The following is a 20,167-nucleotide window of genomic DNA, read 5'->3' on the forward strand; positions in this document are numbered from 1 at the left end:
TAGGATTTTATGGAGACCTGCCACACAGGAGCAGGAAAATTTCAGCTCATGCCAGAACACTGATTCACCTCGGACTGCACTCACGTTCAGCGTGCAGCTGGCCGCCCTGCAGAAACGCCTGCGGAAACGGCTCGTGCCTTTAAAACTTAAATGAGAAGAATTAAAAGCGGTTTCCCCTCCTCTTAAATCTCTATACTACTTGAATACAACCAATCAAATGATCTGGACAGGAGATAAGCTCCGGTGCAGGAAGATTTCCTGCTACAGTTAAATGCGGCTGTAAAATTAAACGGTAAGCGATGAATGCGACTTTGGGCAGCGGATTAAAGGAAATAAAGGATGTGGGTGGCTTTGATGTCGACTGCTAACAATAAATAACAGTTGATCTGTTTTTTATATAAAAGAATGGAATTAATGCATTTCGCCTGTGCAAGTAATTTGTTGACTAGTTTCAAAAGGAATCTGCTTCACAGAAAAATGTAAAGGGACAGTTCACCCAAAAATAAAAATTCTGTCATCATTTACTCACCTTCGACTTTCTTTGTTCTGATGAACACAGAGAAAGATATTTGGAAGAATGCTTGTAACCACGCTTGGCCACCATTGACTACCATAGTAGGAAAAAATACGATGCACAGCAAAATCGCCAGTGTTAAAAAGTCTCAAACTCTCAAAGTGTGGATTATATAAACACTGTGAGAGTTAATTTGATGTTTTTAACACTGGCGATTTTACTGTGTGGTAGTCAGAAGTGCCCTAGAACTGTTTGCTGTCCTACATTCTTTAAAATATCTTCTTTTGTGTTAAACAGAGCAAAAAAATAATAAAGTAATTTTTCCTACTATGGTAGTCAATGGTGGCCAAGCATGGTTACAAGCATTCTTCCAAATATCTTTCTCTGTGTTCATCAGAACAAAGAAATTGATACAGATTTGGCACAACCCGAAGGTGAGTAAACGATGACAGAATTAAATTAAATTTTTTGGGTAAACTGTTCCTTTACTCTTGGATAAAAATGCCATTGCAAGGTGTGTCATTTAAGTCAGAACTCCAGAACATTTGGCAAAATGCATCGTTCATTTCGCACAGTGATACCGGCGATTCTCTGATAAAGCGTACAATAACACAAATGCCTGAAACCCGAGCGCGTTCACATCAGCGAAATAATTACGCCCTTTTTCCGCCTCTCACAGGGTTGAGAATATATGTTGGGTGCCTGATAGCCCGTGTTTTCAGAACCACCCAGAATAAAAAGAAATGAGTGCGGAGTTAATTGAGAACAGAGCGCGGCCAGAGCGACTAATCAAACACAGCTCTGGCAATAACCTTCACTCAGCTGAGCCCAAAACCCTCTCCCTTCTGCTCTTTCTTTCACCCAGTTGGCCCAATCATAAGGGTGGCCAGGAATCTGTTGAGCTGAGTAACCAGAGAAAAATTTTCACGGACTGTGGAGAATCAAGCAGACCGCCAATACCAAGCTTAGTACTGTGCATAATTATCATTCGAAGAAAAAAAACACAAGGCCCCACCTGTGTCCTCTAACAGGACCATAAAACCTAAGGGCATTTACACACAATCAAGCTGTGAGGTTTGTATAAACAGCAGTCCCCCCGAAATCACTTGGCAAAGCCCAATGAATCATAAAAGCCATTAAGAAAAATAAAAGACCATTATGTACCAAACGTCGAGCAACTGAAAAGTCAAGTCGCCCTGCAAAATGTAACATCTGTTCTCCGTCCACATCGAGTTCCTCAGAATTCCACCAGAAAATGTTCCACCTTTACAGATCCCTCAGTAAAGTCAATGACCTCACCATTACTTTGCAAGAATCATAAACGTTTTTGTTTTTCAACAAGTCATTTTGCCCCATTAGCCAATCGTGAGGTCATTATATTCATTCAAAACAGAAGAGCACTCTCCACTTCACCATGACTGACAGCTACTGCCTGGACACCGGAGCATCTGAGGTCCCTCTTAAAGGCACCTTCACCATTTTATTCTTTGAAATCAAGACAAAAAATGTTGTAAAGTGCGAACAGATGTAGATTTACGGTGCAGATGGGGCTTATAAATAAGGTTGAAGTGTCAGCTCGGAGAAAGAGTGCGTTTGATGGACAGCAGCATGTCTGCGGTGATGGCCGCTGCGGTGAGCTCTATCCTAGTGTGTTTTACCTCTACACCAGCACTGACTCTGCGCTGACACATGCTGATCCCATTCACTGAGTAAACAAGAACTCTCTGTGGCATTAGTCACGGTGTTTTAACAACAGATGACTGAATTTATTAAAGCGTGTGGCCCGAGGAGATAGAGAATGGCATCACTACTTGCTTTTTGCGACTTCAGTCTTTGTTTTGAAGCAATAAAGTAATAAAGATCGTAGATCATATTGATGTCTTTAAAAATTACGATAATTTTATATTCGTTTAAAATTGAATTTTTAAACTTAGAAATGTAATTTTGATACCCAGGGTCATTGCATAGGGATGGGAAGTTGTATGGTATATAAACATGGCAAAGAAACCAAAATCTTCATATCGAAAGGAGACAAACACAAAGTGAAAATTGAAACAATAATCATATTTCACAAAAACTGCATCTTCAGAAATAATTTCATGAAATTACAAAAAGAGAAACTGATATATGTTGATACGATCACAGTTTACAAAGAGGAAAACCACATAAAATACACATTTTTTAAGCCATACTGAAGCTATACGACAGCAATGTGGGCGGAAAAAAAAGAAGCTTTTGATAGACTTCAAGCACTAGTTAGTTTTGGCATTTCATGAAAGTTAATAAAAGAAGAAAAAAATAAAAATAAAACACAGACAGAGATAATTCAGCTAAAAACATAAAAGAATAAACTAAACACTCAACCCATAAAATATTAATTTTGGGCTCTTAAATCGCACCAGATGAGGGAGCTCACTTCCACATTGATGCGTATCAAAACCTCGGAGGAATCACATAAGAAACAAAAGTCAGACAGCTTTAGGAGGAGGAAGCGGTATGGGATCACAGAGCAAACATTGACGTTTACATTTATTCATTCAAAGGACGCTTTCATCCAAAGCGACTTACAACAAAGAATGCTGCTGACACAGCGCATGGATTCTCTTAGAGATCAGCCACTCAGTAAAGACATTTTTGTCATTTCCCAACTCTTTGTGGCTCATGGATCCATGAAGGAAGACTTTTAAGGGCCAGCCACAGTACAGCGACACTCTGTCTGCATGCCTGGGTCACACTTCACCTAGACTCGCTTCACTGCTGCCTCAATCCAACGGTCAGCAGTTTTCAAAAACTCGCAGCCTGATCCGTGATCCCGAAACATCCTTACAAGTAACCGACGTGACCTTCTTTTAAACAAATAAAAGAGTTGTCTAAGTCACAACCCTTTTTCCTGTTCTTAGAAGTCTGGGGAACTTTTTAAGCAAGATTTCTTGTTCAGCCTGAGGCACATTCGTGGTTTTAAGTTTCAGTGACAAAACAAACTTGTCCGCTATCGGAGCAGTCTTAAGTATTTATGAATAAGACTGCAGTGTGTTCTTTTCCTGTGTCAACATTATACTGCGAGTGGCTTGATTCTGAGCAGCGCTGTATTACAATGTCATAAAAAATAATGTTTGTATTTTAAGTAAGAGGTCTAAGCAGTTGCAAATGTTTGAAGACGAAGATTTGTTTGGAAAAACTTTCCAACATTCATTTAGCATCCATGATTTGTTTATTTACAGGAAAATGAAACACAACGTAAATTCATTTTGCAATTACGCCATGTTCTGCTTAAAGGGATAGTTCGACAAAATTGTATTTAATCATCCTCAAGTGATACCCAACATGACTTTCGTCGGCAGAACACAAAAGAAGATATTTTGAAAAATGGTGGTAACCAAACAACACTGACCCCCATTGACTTCAATTGTAATGGACAGAAAACCACTAACAACTTTCTTAAAATATCTCCTTTTGTGCTACAAAGAAGAAAGAGTCATATACAGGTTTTAAATGACATGAGTGTGCATAAATAATGACAGAATTAACTCCCTGTGTGTTCCATGCTTTAAAGGAAATTAGGGATCTTTTTACCCGATAAACAGGATGCATGAGTTCATGTCTGTGGTGGAGATGCTTTCAGTTCAACGGGCCAATCCGTGTCCTCTCTGCAGGCAGGCCCTCTGGGTTTGGTGCTGTTGATTGATGTGTGCAAGATATCCTTCTTCCCCTGATCTATTCTGCTCTCACACCCCACTGAGTGTCCATAACCTGCTGACTGCTGCTGTCATCAGACTGACAAAATCCAGCCTTAACACACTGTATAATGGGATGTACGTTGAGCTGTTTTAAAATAATTTACTGTTACACTCAACACACTCAGGCTTAAAACACTACATAAATAAATACAGGAAAACTGGCTTTTCTAATGACCCCATCGATTATAAAAAACAATTTAAAAACACTTCTTTTGTTTGATAGCAATATTTAAACTCCGTTTGGGTACATTTTTTATAATCTTGTGTCACAAAACAGTTAGGTCAACAATATAAAAGTTTTACTTACTTGAGTTGCTACAGTTTTAGCTTGAATGGAGAGAAAACATCAAAGCTTTAAGCTTATTTGTAGGCCAGGTGCCAGATTCTCAGACGGCTTGTGTTGTGCCAAAATTCAAGCTTTTACAAGAATTCGAATTCAGCACCAGCCCTCAATGTTGGCCAGCCACTTATAAAAAAGACAAAAGAACAACAAATTAGGATGTTTGGAGGCACGTACGAGTCTAAAATGAGAACAGGAAGAAAGCAACTGTTAATGCATTCTGGTGACGTTTCTCAATTCTTTCTGCAATATTACTTCAAATAAATTAAATGTAAAATATATCATTTTTACAAAGTTCCTAAATGTAAATGTACAGTAAAGCATTTTGCTTCAAGAGCCCTTTGTCCTCACAACCCAATCAGAGTTCAGAGTTTCCAGGTCTTCCCATGGGTTACTGATGTCGAGAACTAATGGAGCACTGCATTGTCTTCATCATCAAGTGAAGAATTGATGCTTTCTGCGTGTCAGCAGTGAATGGCTCTCGCTATTTTTCGTGTGGTTCTGCTCCATCTGTTGATTGGCCCAACTGGTGGTCAAAGCAGGAAAACGTTTGTGACACAACAGAAGAGGTAAAGGGGCAAACACAAAGGCACAGCCGGCTGGACCCTTGCCACTTTAGAGCCACAATGAGCCGGCAGAAATGCCCCCCACTGTGCTCGATACCTCAATGGTTCCCTCACCCCAGGATGAGTCCTGCATGCGAACCTAATCTGAGACTCGAAGGCCTCACTCTCATAATGTGTTCAGCCATTCGGGTTTTTCCTGGACCACACTGGTGCGTCACTGCACATGCTTCTTGATATGTTGACTAATGAACACTTTTTTAATCTGTATTTCTTCTTATAAAAGTAAGAAATATGCAGTGCTTAAATTTATCACCTGTTATAAGAGAGAAAACAGGCCAAAAACTTGTTTAAAACTAAAATATTTATTGTCATTTATTGGGCAAATAACGGACTGCAGCAACTAAATAATCTTAATTCCTGCTTTTATATCCAAATCTGAGGCGGCACATTCAACTATTAAAGGGATACTTCATCCAAAACTGACAATTCTGTCATGAATTAATCCCCCCAAGTTGTTTCAAACCTGTATAAATTGTTCTGTGGAATACAAAGAAAGATATTTGCTAAAATGTGAGCAATTGACAGAATTTTCCCTTTTGCGTCTGAATAAAAACATTTAAAAGTGCTTTACAACTTTAACTACAACAATTTTTTTTCTGCCTTTCTTGTAAAACAGTAAATTTGAAAATTAACAGATAACAACAATATTTTAGCATTAGAAATATTACTGTGACTAAAAAGTTTACACATACTGGTGGAATACAGAAACATAAAAATATTTTGGTAATCAGCTGTGGTACCAATCTTACATTGGGTGGTGGTCTAATACATTTATTAAGCACTGTATACCTAAAATTCCGACATGAATAAAATACAGTAAAAAACGTTAAAAAATAAATTCTGGAAGTCATTTCATGCATCCGTGCAAATATGCACTTGTAGTTTTCTATCTAAAGAAATTGATTCAAAACTAGATATTTTCTTTTTATGGAAATATTAGCCCACCAAATAATGCCAAGAGGAATTTGGAAAAGCCACAATCTGACCCACCAAAGAAATCCAAGAATGTTATTGCACTTTTGGTCTGTTTGATGTTATTCAGTGTCTGACTGTGTCCGATTGTATCGTATTGAAGATTTATGATTCAGCAAACCATCTGAGTGTGGTTGAACAGTTGCGAACGATTATGGAACAGTAAATCTCAGCATTGGGCACATGCTCCAAGGGTGCAGCAAAGGTTTGTCATGTTTTTTCGAGAAAGTGTAGTAAATGCATTGACGGGCGAGAGAAAACTGAGCTCAGTTAATGGACCTACCCCACAGTTTTCTCCACAGACGCCTCCTGAAACAATTAGAAGCCGGCCAAAGCATGAAGCTGCAGATTAGCAACTGTGTTGCAGATAAATACACCTTTAAGGTATATAAATACATTTAGTAACAAAAACAAAACACAATAGGAAATGTGGTTTATGTTTTGGATTTGAGAGTTATGTCATGTACACTGGTGTTCTTGCTTCTCTAAACTTTTACTCTCTTGAATTGTGCAATGCGCTTATATAACGATAGAGTTGGCAATACTTCTGAACCTTTGGGATTGATCTTCACGCAGATCCTACGGCTCCACTTAACCTTGACAGCTCTGTACTAACAGGATATGGGGCTTTTTTCAATGAATAGATGATTTAAGTGCCCAGGACTGAGTGTGGATTGAGCAATATTTGCTGGCATGATTGTGAGATCGGCATGTTTTGATTAGCTTTTTGTTTAGACCACAAGCTTGTTAGAGCAAAGAACGGTTACAATGGAGATCGAATCGTTGTGCCAAAGCGATTTACATAAGCTCAAATTGTTCCATTGATGATTTGAGATTTAAATAAATCCACCGGTTCCAAGACAGATAAAATGTGTTTCACCAACACATGACAATGCTTAATTGTGGAAAATTACTGACAGGTTTATCGGTTGGCCTCAAAAACGAAGGATAAAGTTTGTTTCAAAGTCATAAAATCTTGATTTATTATTGATTCTATATTTCTGAAAACAGAAGAGAACATTTTGTTTCTTTATAGCAAATGACTGGAAATTGATTTTAACCCACATTTAATCCACATAAAACAATCACTTGCTACGCAGATGACAAGTTAAGGGGACAGTTCACCCAAAATGAAAATTCTGTCATCATTTACTCACCCTTTTATCATTTCAAACCTATGACTTTCTGTCTTCCCCAGAACACAAAAGATGATATTTTGAACAAAGGCGTTACCCCATTCACTTCTATTTTATGCACACAAAACCATTGCAAGTCAACGGGTAATGCTGTTGTTCGCTTACAAACATTCTATAAAATATCTTCTTTTGTGTTCTGCGTCATACAGATTTGAAATGACAAAAGGCTGAGTACACAGTGACAGAATTTTCATTTATAAATGATCTGACCCTCTAACTGTGACTTGAACATTCTTCAATATACGGTAAACATACACAGCAAAATCGCCAGTGTTAAAAAGGGTCAAATTAACTCTCACAGTGTTTATATAATCCACATTTTCAGAGTGTGGATTATATATACACTGTGAGTGTTAATTTGACCTCTTTAACACTGGCGATTTTACTGTGTACTGACCAAATGATTTCACTTCAAGGAACAACAGGGACTTTTTTTCGAATAGAGTGATACCAGAGATATTTACTTATTGAATCACAGACCGCATTCAAGAAACAATATCTTTCTACTTTAGCCATCAATGTGACAAAAACACAGTGCTCTTGCACAGACTCTCCAACATTCTATGACTGTATGTGACATTGCAGTCCCCACAAACCTTCATCGTCATGTCTGCGGTTACGGTTTAATGTGCTACATGCAGATTTTAGACTGTATGCTGAGTCCTGTGGGACGGTGATTCCCGCTTTTGTGCACATGTTGCCTGCATTACATTCAGATTACATCTATTGAGAGAAAGGGTCACTCCAAAACATGCAGACTATTTACATGATTTTTGTAAACTTACCATCAAAAAATATATATTTTAAAGCTAATTTCTGCATCCCAAGACAACTACTTTTTTTTCCGAGCAGGTTCCACAAGGCACTAATATCATCTGCCATATACAAATGTCTTACTTATGAATGTCTCTTCATATTAAACTCAAGGAAAAGTATTTTGACTTTGAAAAAATAACACACTTCAAGCATAAGGTATTTTATTTGTCATTAGATTCTACTTGTATACGTGTGATGCTTGTCGGGTGATCGTCCATACAAACACGGGCTGTGAGATAAGTAAATATGTGTGAAGCATCTGCCGTCTTTAAGCTTTCTCCGTTTGCCCTCGGTTGCCTCCTTCCCCTTCATCACTTGATTTTATTCCCTCCAAGTCGACATCAACTTTAGTTGCCATAGAGCCACAGACAAAGACAAACGTAATGTGATTTTTCTCCCTTCGCACAAAAAGCAATAGCAGATGTCGCACACACAGTCCCACACAACGCCTCGACTGCTATACAAAGCCAACTGGAGACTCTGTAGACATCACAGGATCTACTTAATCCTATAAAAACCATAGAAAAAAAGAGAAAGCGACAGGATTAAGTGAATGAGAGAAAGAAAAGGAAAAATGAAAATGAAAATGAGATTCTTAAATATCTCATTTTTCTCATAGAAAGCACTGAGATTACAATAAGATTAAATAAAGCAAGTCTAGAATTAAAGTCATAGTTCACCCAAATTCTGTCATCATTTACTCATCCTCTTGCCATTTCAAACCTGTACGACTTCCTTCCTTCCGCAGAACACAAAAGAGGATATTTTTAAGAATATTGGTATCCGAACAGCACTGGTCCACATTCACCTCTATTGTATGGACACAAAACCAATGCAAGTGAATGGGGGCCAGTTAACAACATTCTTCAAAATCATCTTTTGTGTTCTGTGGAAAGAGTCATTTAGGTTTGAAATGACAAGAGGAAATGATGACAGAATTTTTGTTTTTGGGTGAACTATCACTTTAAATGCTGAGATTTCAATATAAACTCAAACAGTTCTCATCCCATGATGTAAATTTTTGAGCTATACATTCATTTTAAAGCAATACTCTTACCAGTTGTCTCAATTGTGTAGATTTCTATTCATACTATGGAAGTTAAAAGAAAAGAAAGGATAGTTGAAGACATTTTGAAGATCGTGGTAAACAAACAACATTGAGCCTAGAGGAAAGTCATACAGGTTATCAACAATATGAGGGTGGGCAAATTATGACAGATTTTTTTATTTTTGGGTGAACTGTTCCTTTAAGGAGACGCATTTGATGCCTAAACAATGTATATCTCCAATGAGTAAGCATAAAATTCCTCCTGACTGTTCACCCATCATGCATGTTAGTTCAAACCTTTAAAGCTCACATTACAGTTCCACCGCCAGATGTTGCCTCGTGTGATTCCTGTGACCAAACCTGCTGTTAACTATCAGCAATCAGTGTTTCTAGGTCATCTGTGTCACTCAGGGGGATCATATCTGCAGCAGCCCCTCATTTCCATCTCGTTCTGACAGTCGGAGATCTGTGTGAGATGTGCAGGCCAAACAGTGAAGAGGCATCCAACCGAGAAACCATTCATGAGACTGTCCTGTGTCTCATTACCAACATAAAGGGGAAAAAAAATCACGGGGCACATTTACGCTCCATCTCCCGTATACATCTGCCAGCAGAGATTCTATAATGAAACCTTTTAGGATGATTTAACCTCACATGTTTTCTTCTATGGGTCTCCTGGGATCATGAGCTCAAACGTTGTTGCGATTTTAATGGGTTTGTCACGACAAGTATTTTACGGAGAATTTTATGCCAGATTTAAAGGGCCCTCACGCGAGACTTTGCGCCCTATTGACTCCCATTCATACGCATTCACATTCAGCTGTGTATGAAAGTTCATACTCTGACCTGCAACAAGAAGTCACGTGACCAATGCTGACAATCTCTGTCAGATTGTTGCAATGCAGAGATTGTTGCCTCGGAGATTTGCATGTCTGGGTGAAACTCCATCACTCCGCAGGCATACAGAGGGCATGGAGTCTGCGGGGCTGGATTTAGATCAAGACTCTTCTCGTGTTATCGATAACACCTCTGGTTTCCCCTGTTGGCCTTGTGTTTACTTTACTCAGGGGTGCTCCACAACATGCTCCATGTGGGGGGCGACCACAACAGGGCAAGATCTGAGGATGACCCGACACTTCATGTAAATTGAATTTCCCTCATTAAAGTCCGCTGATAATCAAAAGGGTTAATGAGCTTTAATCCAGAATTACTCAATGAATATTCCTATTTCGTGGCTTTGAAATGCTCTGTTGCAAGTAATAGGTTCTAATAGTTTGAATTTAAGCACCCAAAGTTTAAGATTATTTTTACGATCTCTTTTTAACAAATGTATTGTTAAAATGCTTGTAAACAGCACACTCAAGAAAAAGTTGTTTGGGAATTTGTGGTGACCCGCTTCTTCTTCACAAGCTCTGAATCATATGCTGTTAAACTGTTTAGGCAAACTTATTACCATCACGAAGCAAATCCATCTATTCGAACACACGACTGATTTATAAACTAAAGAACTAAACATACCAGCATCTTAAATGTGCTTCCTTAAATTGTATATTAACTTGCAACGTTGTTTAGTTCTAAGGTAAATGAAACAACATCTTTTTACAAGCAGGTTTTATTCGTGGGAGAGTCTCATATTAACAAAACCTTTACATTTTAACATTCTGAACCGCACAGATCTTACACTAGGAGTTAATAAAGTTAAAAACTGCTTAGATAAGACACAGGCGGTCAAAGGGTGAGATGTGTCATTAAAAGACTATGCAAGGAAAACACTATAAAACAATATAATTACAAACACTTTCCTATTTAATCTACCTGAGGTGCTGCCTAGTCTTTACCTTCATTTGTTCAAACACATTACATGACTTTGAACTGAACACCACTGACTGATTTGCATGGCTTTACAATTAAAGTAAAAACTACAAAAATTGTCTTCCTCCATTTTTCGTTATTTATGGCCAGCTGGGAATGAGCCTGCAGAATCTCAGGGTGGGTGTGAACTCTCCCACTGGTAGCACCTTGTAAAATGACATCTGCATTCACCTCCGGGCTTTTGAAGAGAGGAAAGCTGACCACTCAAGTTATTTTAAACACTTAGATAAAGTAAATAAAACTGAGAAGGGCAGCAACAAAATAGAAACAAACATTTCGAGGGCTTTTAAATAAGGTCAGATTTTATGACTGTTCACGTTTAAATGCTTCCAGTTTCTCTTCGTTGTGATCTACAAGCTTAAAGGTCTTAAAGGTATAGATCACCCAAAAATAAAAATCCTGCTACTCACCCTCGTGTTACTCCAATGTGAAAGCAGAGATTATTTCTCAGTCACAGGACTCGCGTAAAATATGGATCGCTCATCGCTCACTAAAGTGTATCCGGTGTAATTGACTGTGAGAGTGATCAAATACATGCCAACACTTGTACATTTCACTGCACTGGCACTGGCAAGTATGAGGCACTAAACAGCAGGTTTAACCCGGTGAGGTGGGTCTGTTTAGAATCCTATTACAAGAGAACTCTCTCTTCTCCTCTGAAGTTTTGGTAAGGGGGAGAAATCTAGCACGACGCACCATACCCTTGTAAACGGAGAGCACATCTGTGTCCTGTTAAACAAACTAATACACCCCCTCCCTCCCTCCCTCCCCATCAACATCACCCTACTCTGATTTAACTGGAAGCCTCGGTGGAAAATTCTGGACCAATATAAAACTAATTGTTCCCTCTCCTTTCAATCTCACTTTCTGGAAGAGACCATTGCAGACGTTACAGAAGATTAGCATTATTTATTTATTAAACGATTTATTCCATATATTTGGTTATTTTGCTAATACAAGAGATACTATTTATTCATTTTCCCAAACAGTCATTACGAACATAAGCTAAGAATCAGTATTTATGCAAACTGCGGCTAATTCAGTCTCTATACAACAGAGAATTTACCATGACTAAAAGCAAACAGATGCAAAGGTCTGGATTCTGTGTGGATAATTTGCCAGGTTCAAACAGCCAAAATAAAGTAAAAATAATACATAGCCTAATATAGACACACTGTACACAAATAAATAAAACACATTTTATATACTTGTTTGAGCAAGTACAACATTTTCCTAAAATCCTAAAAAATAGTGTTTGTACAATAAAAATCAAATATTAAAAAAGAAACAAAATGACGGTTTGATAGAAAAAAGAAACAAGCACCAGCAATTTAATAGAGGATATTTGTACTGCCATAGCTGACAAATCGTCGTGGGAACACCCACTTTCTCCTTTGAAGGTGGGGGATCGGAGGGGCTGTTCGCAAATTTAACTCAGGCGCAGTTGTCCTGCTGTCACAGTTGCTTCTGGATTCTACATTGTGCGGATCTCTTCTTCACACTATTAACATGGATATGAAAGTAATCGTAGTTTTCGCTCTGATGGCGGTCTTCATTCATGCCCCCATATCAAATGGTGAGTTTTCGTTTAATTTAGCTACTTTACAACTGCTTACAATATTCTACATTGTGCATGACGCTTGTGTTTTCTGCTCAATATCTGAGGACGATGCAATGCATTTATAATAGAAAATCTTTAAAAATGTTAAAATTGTTTAAAGTTTACTTTTCTGGTGCGCACCTGTATAGGATATGTAACGCATTTTAAAGGATAGTAAATGCATATTTCGTTGCGTTTTATGAATGTCAATTTGCTTTGTGTAGTCTTTTCATTTCGTAACCAGACAAAACTACCACATGTTGCTAAATATAACTTTTCACTCGTTATACTTTAACACGTGTTAGTGCATTATACGCATAAACGCATTTTTCAAACGTCACTTTTCCCAAGCCAAGTGTAAAGACAAGAGACTGACACGCACCGTGCGCTCAGGAGAGCAGGAATTCCACGACCATGGCGTTGATTAATGTGTGTATTTGTCGCCCGCTTTGTTTTCTCATAATGACCCACAAATGAGAGAATAAAACAAAAGCGCAGAGATAGCGCCAGCCTTACTTCAATCGCGCCGGTGCGCGCGGCTCTATCTATGGCTCGCGCGTTTACATGACAATGAGAATAGATTACTAGAGATGTCATTAGCATTTTACAAGTGGACTAACGTGGATAGAGGTCCGTTAAGTCGCAGGTACTTCACACCTCTTGAGTCTTGTGAGTGGGCAATGTCCGTTAAAGGCTGTGCGTACGTGCGCCGCGCAGTCTTCTCATACAATGTAAAGCTGCTCGAGCTGTGAAGTCTCCGCTTCCTTGAGCGCGTAACAGGTTTGGGGCAAATGGAGCGGTGTGATGCACTGCAATCTAATCGCTTGATTGCAAGAATGTTAAAGTATGCTGGAGTAGCTGCACATTTGCGTAGGACTATATACACGTTTAATTTCATCCAACACACAATTGCAGACGTTAAGAAAGTCAAATTCCTTGGGAGCGTAAAGCATGAGTGCATGAGAAATGTCTCTTTAATTGTATGACTAAATGCAGGATTATAAATGCATGATTACTCAAAATAAAATATCACACCCAACAACCAAGATTTTAACTTAAAGGTAGGCTACTATATTATAAAAATTATGAACAATGAAAATTAAAACACATTACAAATGTATATTAAAATTGTGGTTTGTGGAGTCGTATTCTGCCAATATCTTGTTTATATCGACTTTCAAAATTGAATCTAATTTTTCAGTTTTCCTAAAATACTCAATTGGAGCACAAGCACGCTTAATGTGTCCTATAATTTTGCTGACTGTTTCCAAAGAGTGTAGCAACAGTGAGTTTACACAGCAAGAGCCAAGATTACGTAATCTTGAATATTAGACAAAATCTTTTAAGTTTCGCTTTTAGTCAAGAGTGCTGTGAGGTCAGGATTAAAGCACAGAAATGTCCATTTTTTATTTCATTTTATTTATATAGCGCATTCACAATTTCCCACAGTTGCAAAACACAGCAAAATCGCCAGTGTTAAAAAGGGTCAAATTAACTCTCACAGTGTTTATATAATCCACACTTTGAGAGTGTGGATTATATATACACTGTGAGTGTTAATTTGACTTTTTTTAACACTGGCGATTTTACTGTGTACATGCATTTAGGAAAGAGTGTTTTAGCTTTGTACACTTTGTAATCAAACATAACAAAAATTATGACTCATGTCAAATAAATGAATCATGTCAACAGTTTAACTCAGATACTCTGTCTTTTTTCCTCGGCAGCCAAGCCTATCAGCCTGGTGGAGAGATGCTGGTGCCGTTCTACAGTCAACACAGTCCCTCAGAGGAACATTCGTGAGCTCAAGTTCCTGCACACACCAAACTGCCCCTTCCAAGTCATGTGAGTATCTGCTTTACTCTCTTTTCCAATGATCTCCCAAGGAGCTTCTGCCTCTGGTTATAGGTGTGTGGCACACAACTTCATCCCATCAATCTCCAACTACTGAAGGGACACTGAATGGGGCAGGAATTAGCCTCCCCATCTGGCATTATACTGCTGGACAGGCTGTCACAATTGTACACATCCAGGGGAAATGCTATAGGAGGGGGCAGGACCTTTAAGCTTGGGCGCATTTGTATTTTGTACAGGAAAACAGCATCTTAGGGGTCCAAAAGAATTCCTCTTTAAACTCTTTCTCACACATGTAAAGGGCATGAATGATGTTCTTAGTCACACTCCGTACCCCCACATGCTGGTGAGAATGATCCTCCCTGTGTTTTTAACTCTACGTTGATTGACGTTTTCAAAACAGCTGCGAGTTTAAAATTTGTTATTGGGGATTTTTAACAAAGATTAATGGGACCACAGTTAGTGCACTAGTAGAACGTGGCAGTGTCGAACTCTATTACAAACCTCCCTTATTATCCATACCATAATTGCTCACAATGGACTAAACAAAGTCAGATCGTGTCAAAAGGTCAGGGAGATAAAAACAGCTGGATATACTCAAAAAACCTTGACTAACGATTGACACAAAAGCCATAGCCCTCGAGAGCACATCAGATCTTGAATGCCAAAGCTCAAGAGCTCTTGATACTCCAAATCTGCGCTGATGAGTGATGCTGGTAACACTATCTACCTGTGTTTGCTGTTGGCCTTGGCTTGCTGTGAAGTAATTACTACCTGCTGTTTGGAGTCCAGACCTTCACAAACTCCTGCTTACTAGATCTAGATAGTCCAACAAATGCCAGGGCCTGATAAACCGATGCCGCTTCAAAAGAGTGAACTAAGTGAATTAGAGGATATCTGTGAATTGAAGATAAGCATTGATTACGTTAATGATACAGATATGATGAAGGTGGAAGATTAGCTCCAGAATTCTCATCAGATATGCACCTCATGCATTTTTAAAGAGTTTTTCAAATGAAGTGGCATTCAGGGTGACTTCTTTACGAATCAAAGTCTCATTGGATTATGAGGTCGACAATTTACAGCTGTTGGGTTCGAGTGCGTGACATTCAAATGATGGCAAGAACTTTAACGTATGCAAGACGTTATGGCTTTAAAGCAGTGGTTCTCAAACTTTTTCTTTGTAAGGCCCCCTTTGTGCTAGCTTTATCACTTTGTGGCCCCCAAATAAAGAATTATGATCTTAAACATAACATTTTAATTAAACCAAAAACATGTATTTGTACAGCAATTCTTTTGGTTGGTGGTCTTATTATATACTGTATATAGCACAAAATGTATCATAAAGTTCTATATTTCATAAAATTCCACAAAACTGTGGCCCCCCTGGATCCATCTTGGGCCCCCAGTACTTGAAAATCCCTTTCTCCATAAATAAAAACAGGCCAGTTAGAGGTAAATGTTTATATAAATTACGGCTCTTAAAATGTTGCAGTGAAAAAGCTCAAATTTTGCATTTCATTCATTGAATTTTATTACCAATTTGGTATCTCCCCCATTGCTTAACTAACAGTATGGTTTTGCTCAAACTTGTATACTCCCGTGTTATCCCATCATAATCTAAGAATGTTTCAAAAAGTAACTTGTGTGCTGCAGGCTATACTTGTGCATCTAGTCACTATTCTCTTGATTTAAGCTTCACCTATTTTTAATGCATCATTCGGTTTAACTTTGCATGGGAAAGGAGTTTAAGGACGATTTGTTTGTGCCCGTAAACATAAGTGCAGCCATAAAAAAAACAAATGGATCACCTGTTTTAACAAGACACCTATAATCTAATCTCACTGCCAGGAGCGACAAGAGAGAGTGTGATAACAATCTGACAATCTGTTAAAACCTGCAGGGGAAACGTTTGCGTAGATGCAAAAAAAGAAACCTGGGGGTGATGAGACGGGAGAGCAGTGTAATATCACTTACTAGAGAGAGGAGTGCCTGAGAACGAACTGCTTGACTGAGCTTGAATGCTGAATTATTTTGCCATTGTGTGGTTGATGCTGACTATGCACTTTCTATTGTATTACATTGAAAATCTACTCACAATGGGGACTTGTTGCTTTCGACTTTAGTATTAATTGGTCACTTATATATATATATACACCACACAGTCTATATGTAATGATTTATATCTGTTGAGATTTCATTGTTAATTTAATATTAACTCGTTTTTTGATTTAATGTGTAAGACAATATATAATGACAACTTGCACTTTTTTCTTGCAGTGCAAAACTGAAGAACAACAAGGAGGTGTGCATCAACCCAGAGACCAAATGGCTTCAGCAGTACCTTAAGAACGCCCTGAACAAGTGAGCAGAAAAAAAACGCTTTACAAATAGGAGATGAATGGGAGAAACGGCCCTGTTTACATGCGGACCCCAACGACGGAATCTCATTTTAAAGATTTGGTCTTTAATGCACGATACTACAAATGAACATACAGAGTCTCTATTTTGTTTTATTGACACACGTTCTGCACCGCTTCTTTTTAAATGTGTCTTAAATGGATAGTTCACCCAAAAATAAAAAATCTGTCATTTTACTCACCCTCAAGTTGTCCCAAAACTGAATACATTTCTTTGTTCTGTCGAACACAAAGAAAAATATTTGAAATGATGTGAAAAACTGAACAGTTCTGGGGCACCATTGACTACCATAGTAGTTTTTTCCCTACTATGGAAGTCAATAGTGCCCCAGAACAATTTGGTTGCAAACATTCTTCCAAATATCTTTCTATGTGTTCTGCGGACCTACGCAATTTTTCACACAGGTTTGGAACAACGTGAGGGTGAGTAAATGATGACAGAATTTTCATTTTTGGAGGAACTTTCTCTAAAAGCAGCAGTTTATATTATGATTTCTTTTGATAGAACAATACTTGTCGATAAAATTAAACTACATCTCTTTGTCGTTTCTCACAACCATCTTATAAAAATGAGTGTTATCTCCGCTGCACGTTTTTGTCTGCTTATAGCGTTCTGAAACATTATCTTAGGTTGCTATTCGAGATACCAACTACTGCCTGGTTAATGCAAAACATGTCCAGGCTTTGCAGTCTTGCCTTAATAGTTCATCAGCTGATTGTTATCACGAATGTCTAAACGAAGCAAAAATCAAAGCTTTCGTTGTACTGAATCACGAGAAAAAAGACATTTTCCCACATCTGAGCTCGATGTATTAGATGACGGGATAGTCTTTTATTTTACCGCCAGCTGCAAGATAGCCGTGCACGCCCGTTGAGGGGCATTTGAATATAAAGGGGCTCTTAGATGTACAACAACCAGTACATACTACCTCCCGGGTCTAGAAGGATTGGTGGTTTGCACCGGTTGGACAATAATCACCGTCTAAGAGACAGAAATGTGTGAACAGTCCAGTCTGCACAACAAAACACTCATAGCTCGACGGCTCCTTGGGACAGAACACCCATGAATGACTGCTAGACGCTAATGAGCACATACTGTGCGGTCATTAGTTGAGCTCAATGAGAGAAAGAGGAAGTTGCGCGTCTGCATGTAGCGAGGGAGGTTTCTGCCATTAGCAACACCTCCGGTCAATTAGCTACGAAACAACATGATCCAACAGCTCGCGACGGCAGACATTTCACCGGCCCCTTACACATACTCATATAGTATGATATAGCGGTCATGTGACTGGATTGTGGTTAGCAGGACTACTGTTAACATGGCTGTAAATGAGAGGACGGTTTTAGGGGCGGTGGGGGAAACTCATGGCTTCAGCACAATTAACACAAACATGCATACAGTACACATACAAATTGCCTATAAAATGTAAAGACACGTCTGCCGTGCTTCTGCCAGAGGCGGAATTTGGTTTATTGTTTTACCTGTAAAGCAACAGAGGCTATTAAAATTGTCTTGATTTTTGAAGTCGTGAATTTAGTTAAAACAAGTGGCCATTAAAGGCCGAAATACTTCAATAAATCAAAAATAAATATTGCTTTTAAAATATCAACATTTGCCATTCTTTTTTAAATTACACTCCGATATCTTGATCTAACGTTGTGCTTCTTTTCTTTTCAGAATGAAAAAATCCCAACAACAGAGATAAGACGTCTGCCAGATGATTTGAGAATCTGACAGCCCACCGTCACAGATATGTACCATATAGTCCTCTGGCATGCTTGCTGACTCAGCACTTAACCTGCCAAATACGCTTCTCCTGTAATGACTCAGCGAAAGACCACCATTGCCACCCATGTAGTCTCTTCTGTTAGCGCCAAGTGCAATTATATATATGTATGGCTGTGTTTTTATACGTATGATATGTATATACAATGTTTTTTATATCGTCTTGAAAACAGTAAAGAGATATTTTTGGAGATGTGTTTGCTCCTTGTTTGTGTTGTCACGGTGGGTTAGGAACAGCCGCATGAGAAATTCTTGCGGAGCAAACACTTATAATGCTCACTACATTACATAAAAGGAATCTGTGACTGTTCACATTGACTGAGCCAGAAGCGTTTGACGGAGAGGAAGGGCATTGATCTTTAATTACTTCATGATGTATTTTATTAGTTACGTAGATATCTGTATCAGCATAAACTGCATGTAAAAATTGTATGGCATTTATGGAAATAAGTCAGACGTGTTTTTGTTCTTAGAAAAGGAGGGTTATTTTACAAAACAAACAAAATATTTAGACTTTGCATGAACAGTTTCGAATGACTTTGTGGAAGGCATTCATGCGGCAGTAGAGAGGTAAAAAGGCGGCAGTAAAAATGCTTTTTGGAATGTGTAGGCACCAAAACATCTGGGCTTATTAATTGACCATTCAGTGTGTGCGTAAGAAACTCGGCATCAAGACATACTAATCGTTAACCATGACGTTCAGCTGAATTATGTAATAAATGAAAAACAAAAATGGGGCAGTTGTGTTTCAAAATGCCCAAGTCATAAGTAAGTGAACCAGGAAAAAGCAAAGATTTTACAGAATGTACAGCCCCGTTCTAGAAACGTAAATGTTAATCCGTCAAATGTTGAAAACTAATTGAAAAGCGTGATTACATTTAGAAAAATTTGCATAGTTAAAAATCTGACTACCAACATATAACAATGCACTTTATAACCACCTGTGACCATTTATAAAAAGCTGATTTTGAATGACGTCCGCTACATAGTAATTCGTGTAAGCGCTCAGTTTTCTGTGTTTAGAATTACAATAGTTATGATTGTATTGCCAAATTTATTAAACATTTTATCTTCAGCATCAGATTTTTCATTTTGAGTGGGTTAATGTTGAAATACCTTCTACATTTTTTGTAACTCATTGGCAACCAATTCTAGAAACAGTCAGATTTTAAGATAACCTATAACAAAACAACTGACATGAACATGCCAGTTCATATAAATCTTCGGGGAGACGTGAAAATTAAAAAAATTAGCAAGCATACTGATTTTTACACGGGTTTGAATTTGGAATTAGAAGCAGGATGCATATCATCGCTGTCGTTCTGAAACCTTGGATATCCAAATTCACTGTTTTTACGGAAATAGAAAAAACTGTACTTTCTAATC

The 20,167-nt window shown here is 38.3% G+C and overlaps 1 protein-coding gene and 1 long non-coding RNA gene across 3 annotated transcripts; one reads left to right on the forward strand and one right to left on the reverse strand.

The window, feature by feature from the left end:
* Positions 1-8,345: 8,345 nt before the first annotated feature.
* On the reverse strand, positions 8,346-11,817 carry LOC130559393 (uncharacterized). 2 transcript variants are annotated; one of them, XR_008963567.1, is made up of 3 exons: positions 11,532-11,817; positions 9,259-9,715; positions 8,346-8,709 (listed from the first exon to the last, which is right to left on the reverse strand). It is a non-coding gene; the product is annotated as an uncharacterized LOC130559393 (long non-coding RNA). The 2 variants fall into 2 exon arrangements; XR_008963566.1 differs by having other exon boundaries at positions 9,259-11,817.
* Positions 11,818-12,562: 745 nt separating this feature from the next.
* On the forward strand, positions 12,563-19,862 carry cxcl12a (chemokine (C-X-C motif) ligand 12a (stromal cell-derived factor 1)). Its single transcript, XM_057342452.1, has 4 exons — positions 12,563-12,697; positions 14,449-14,566; positions 16,856-16,939; positions 18,674-19,862. The coding sequence occupies exons 1-4, from the start codon at positions 12,631-12,633 to the stop codon at positions 18,699-18,701; spliced, it is 297 nt and encodes a 98-aa protein (XP_057198435.1). The 5' UTR covers positions 12,563-12,630; the 3' UTR covers positions 18,702-19,862.
* The last annotated feature ends 305 nt before the right edge of the window (positions 19,863-20,167 follow it).

The sequence above is a fragment of the Triplophysa rosa genome, linkage group LG9 (genome assembly GCF_024868665.1).
Source record: "Triplophysa rosa linkage group LG9, Trosa_1v2, whole genome shotgun sequence".
In the NCBI taxonomy this organism is placed as follows: Eukaryota; Metazoa; Chordata; class Actinopteri; order Cypriniformes; family Nemacheilidae; genus Triplophysa; species Triplophysa rosa.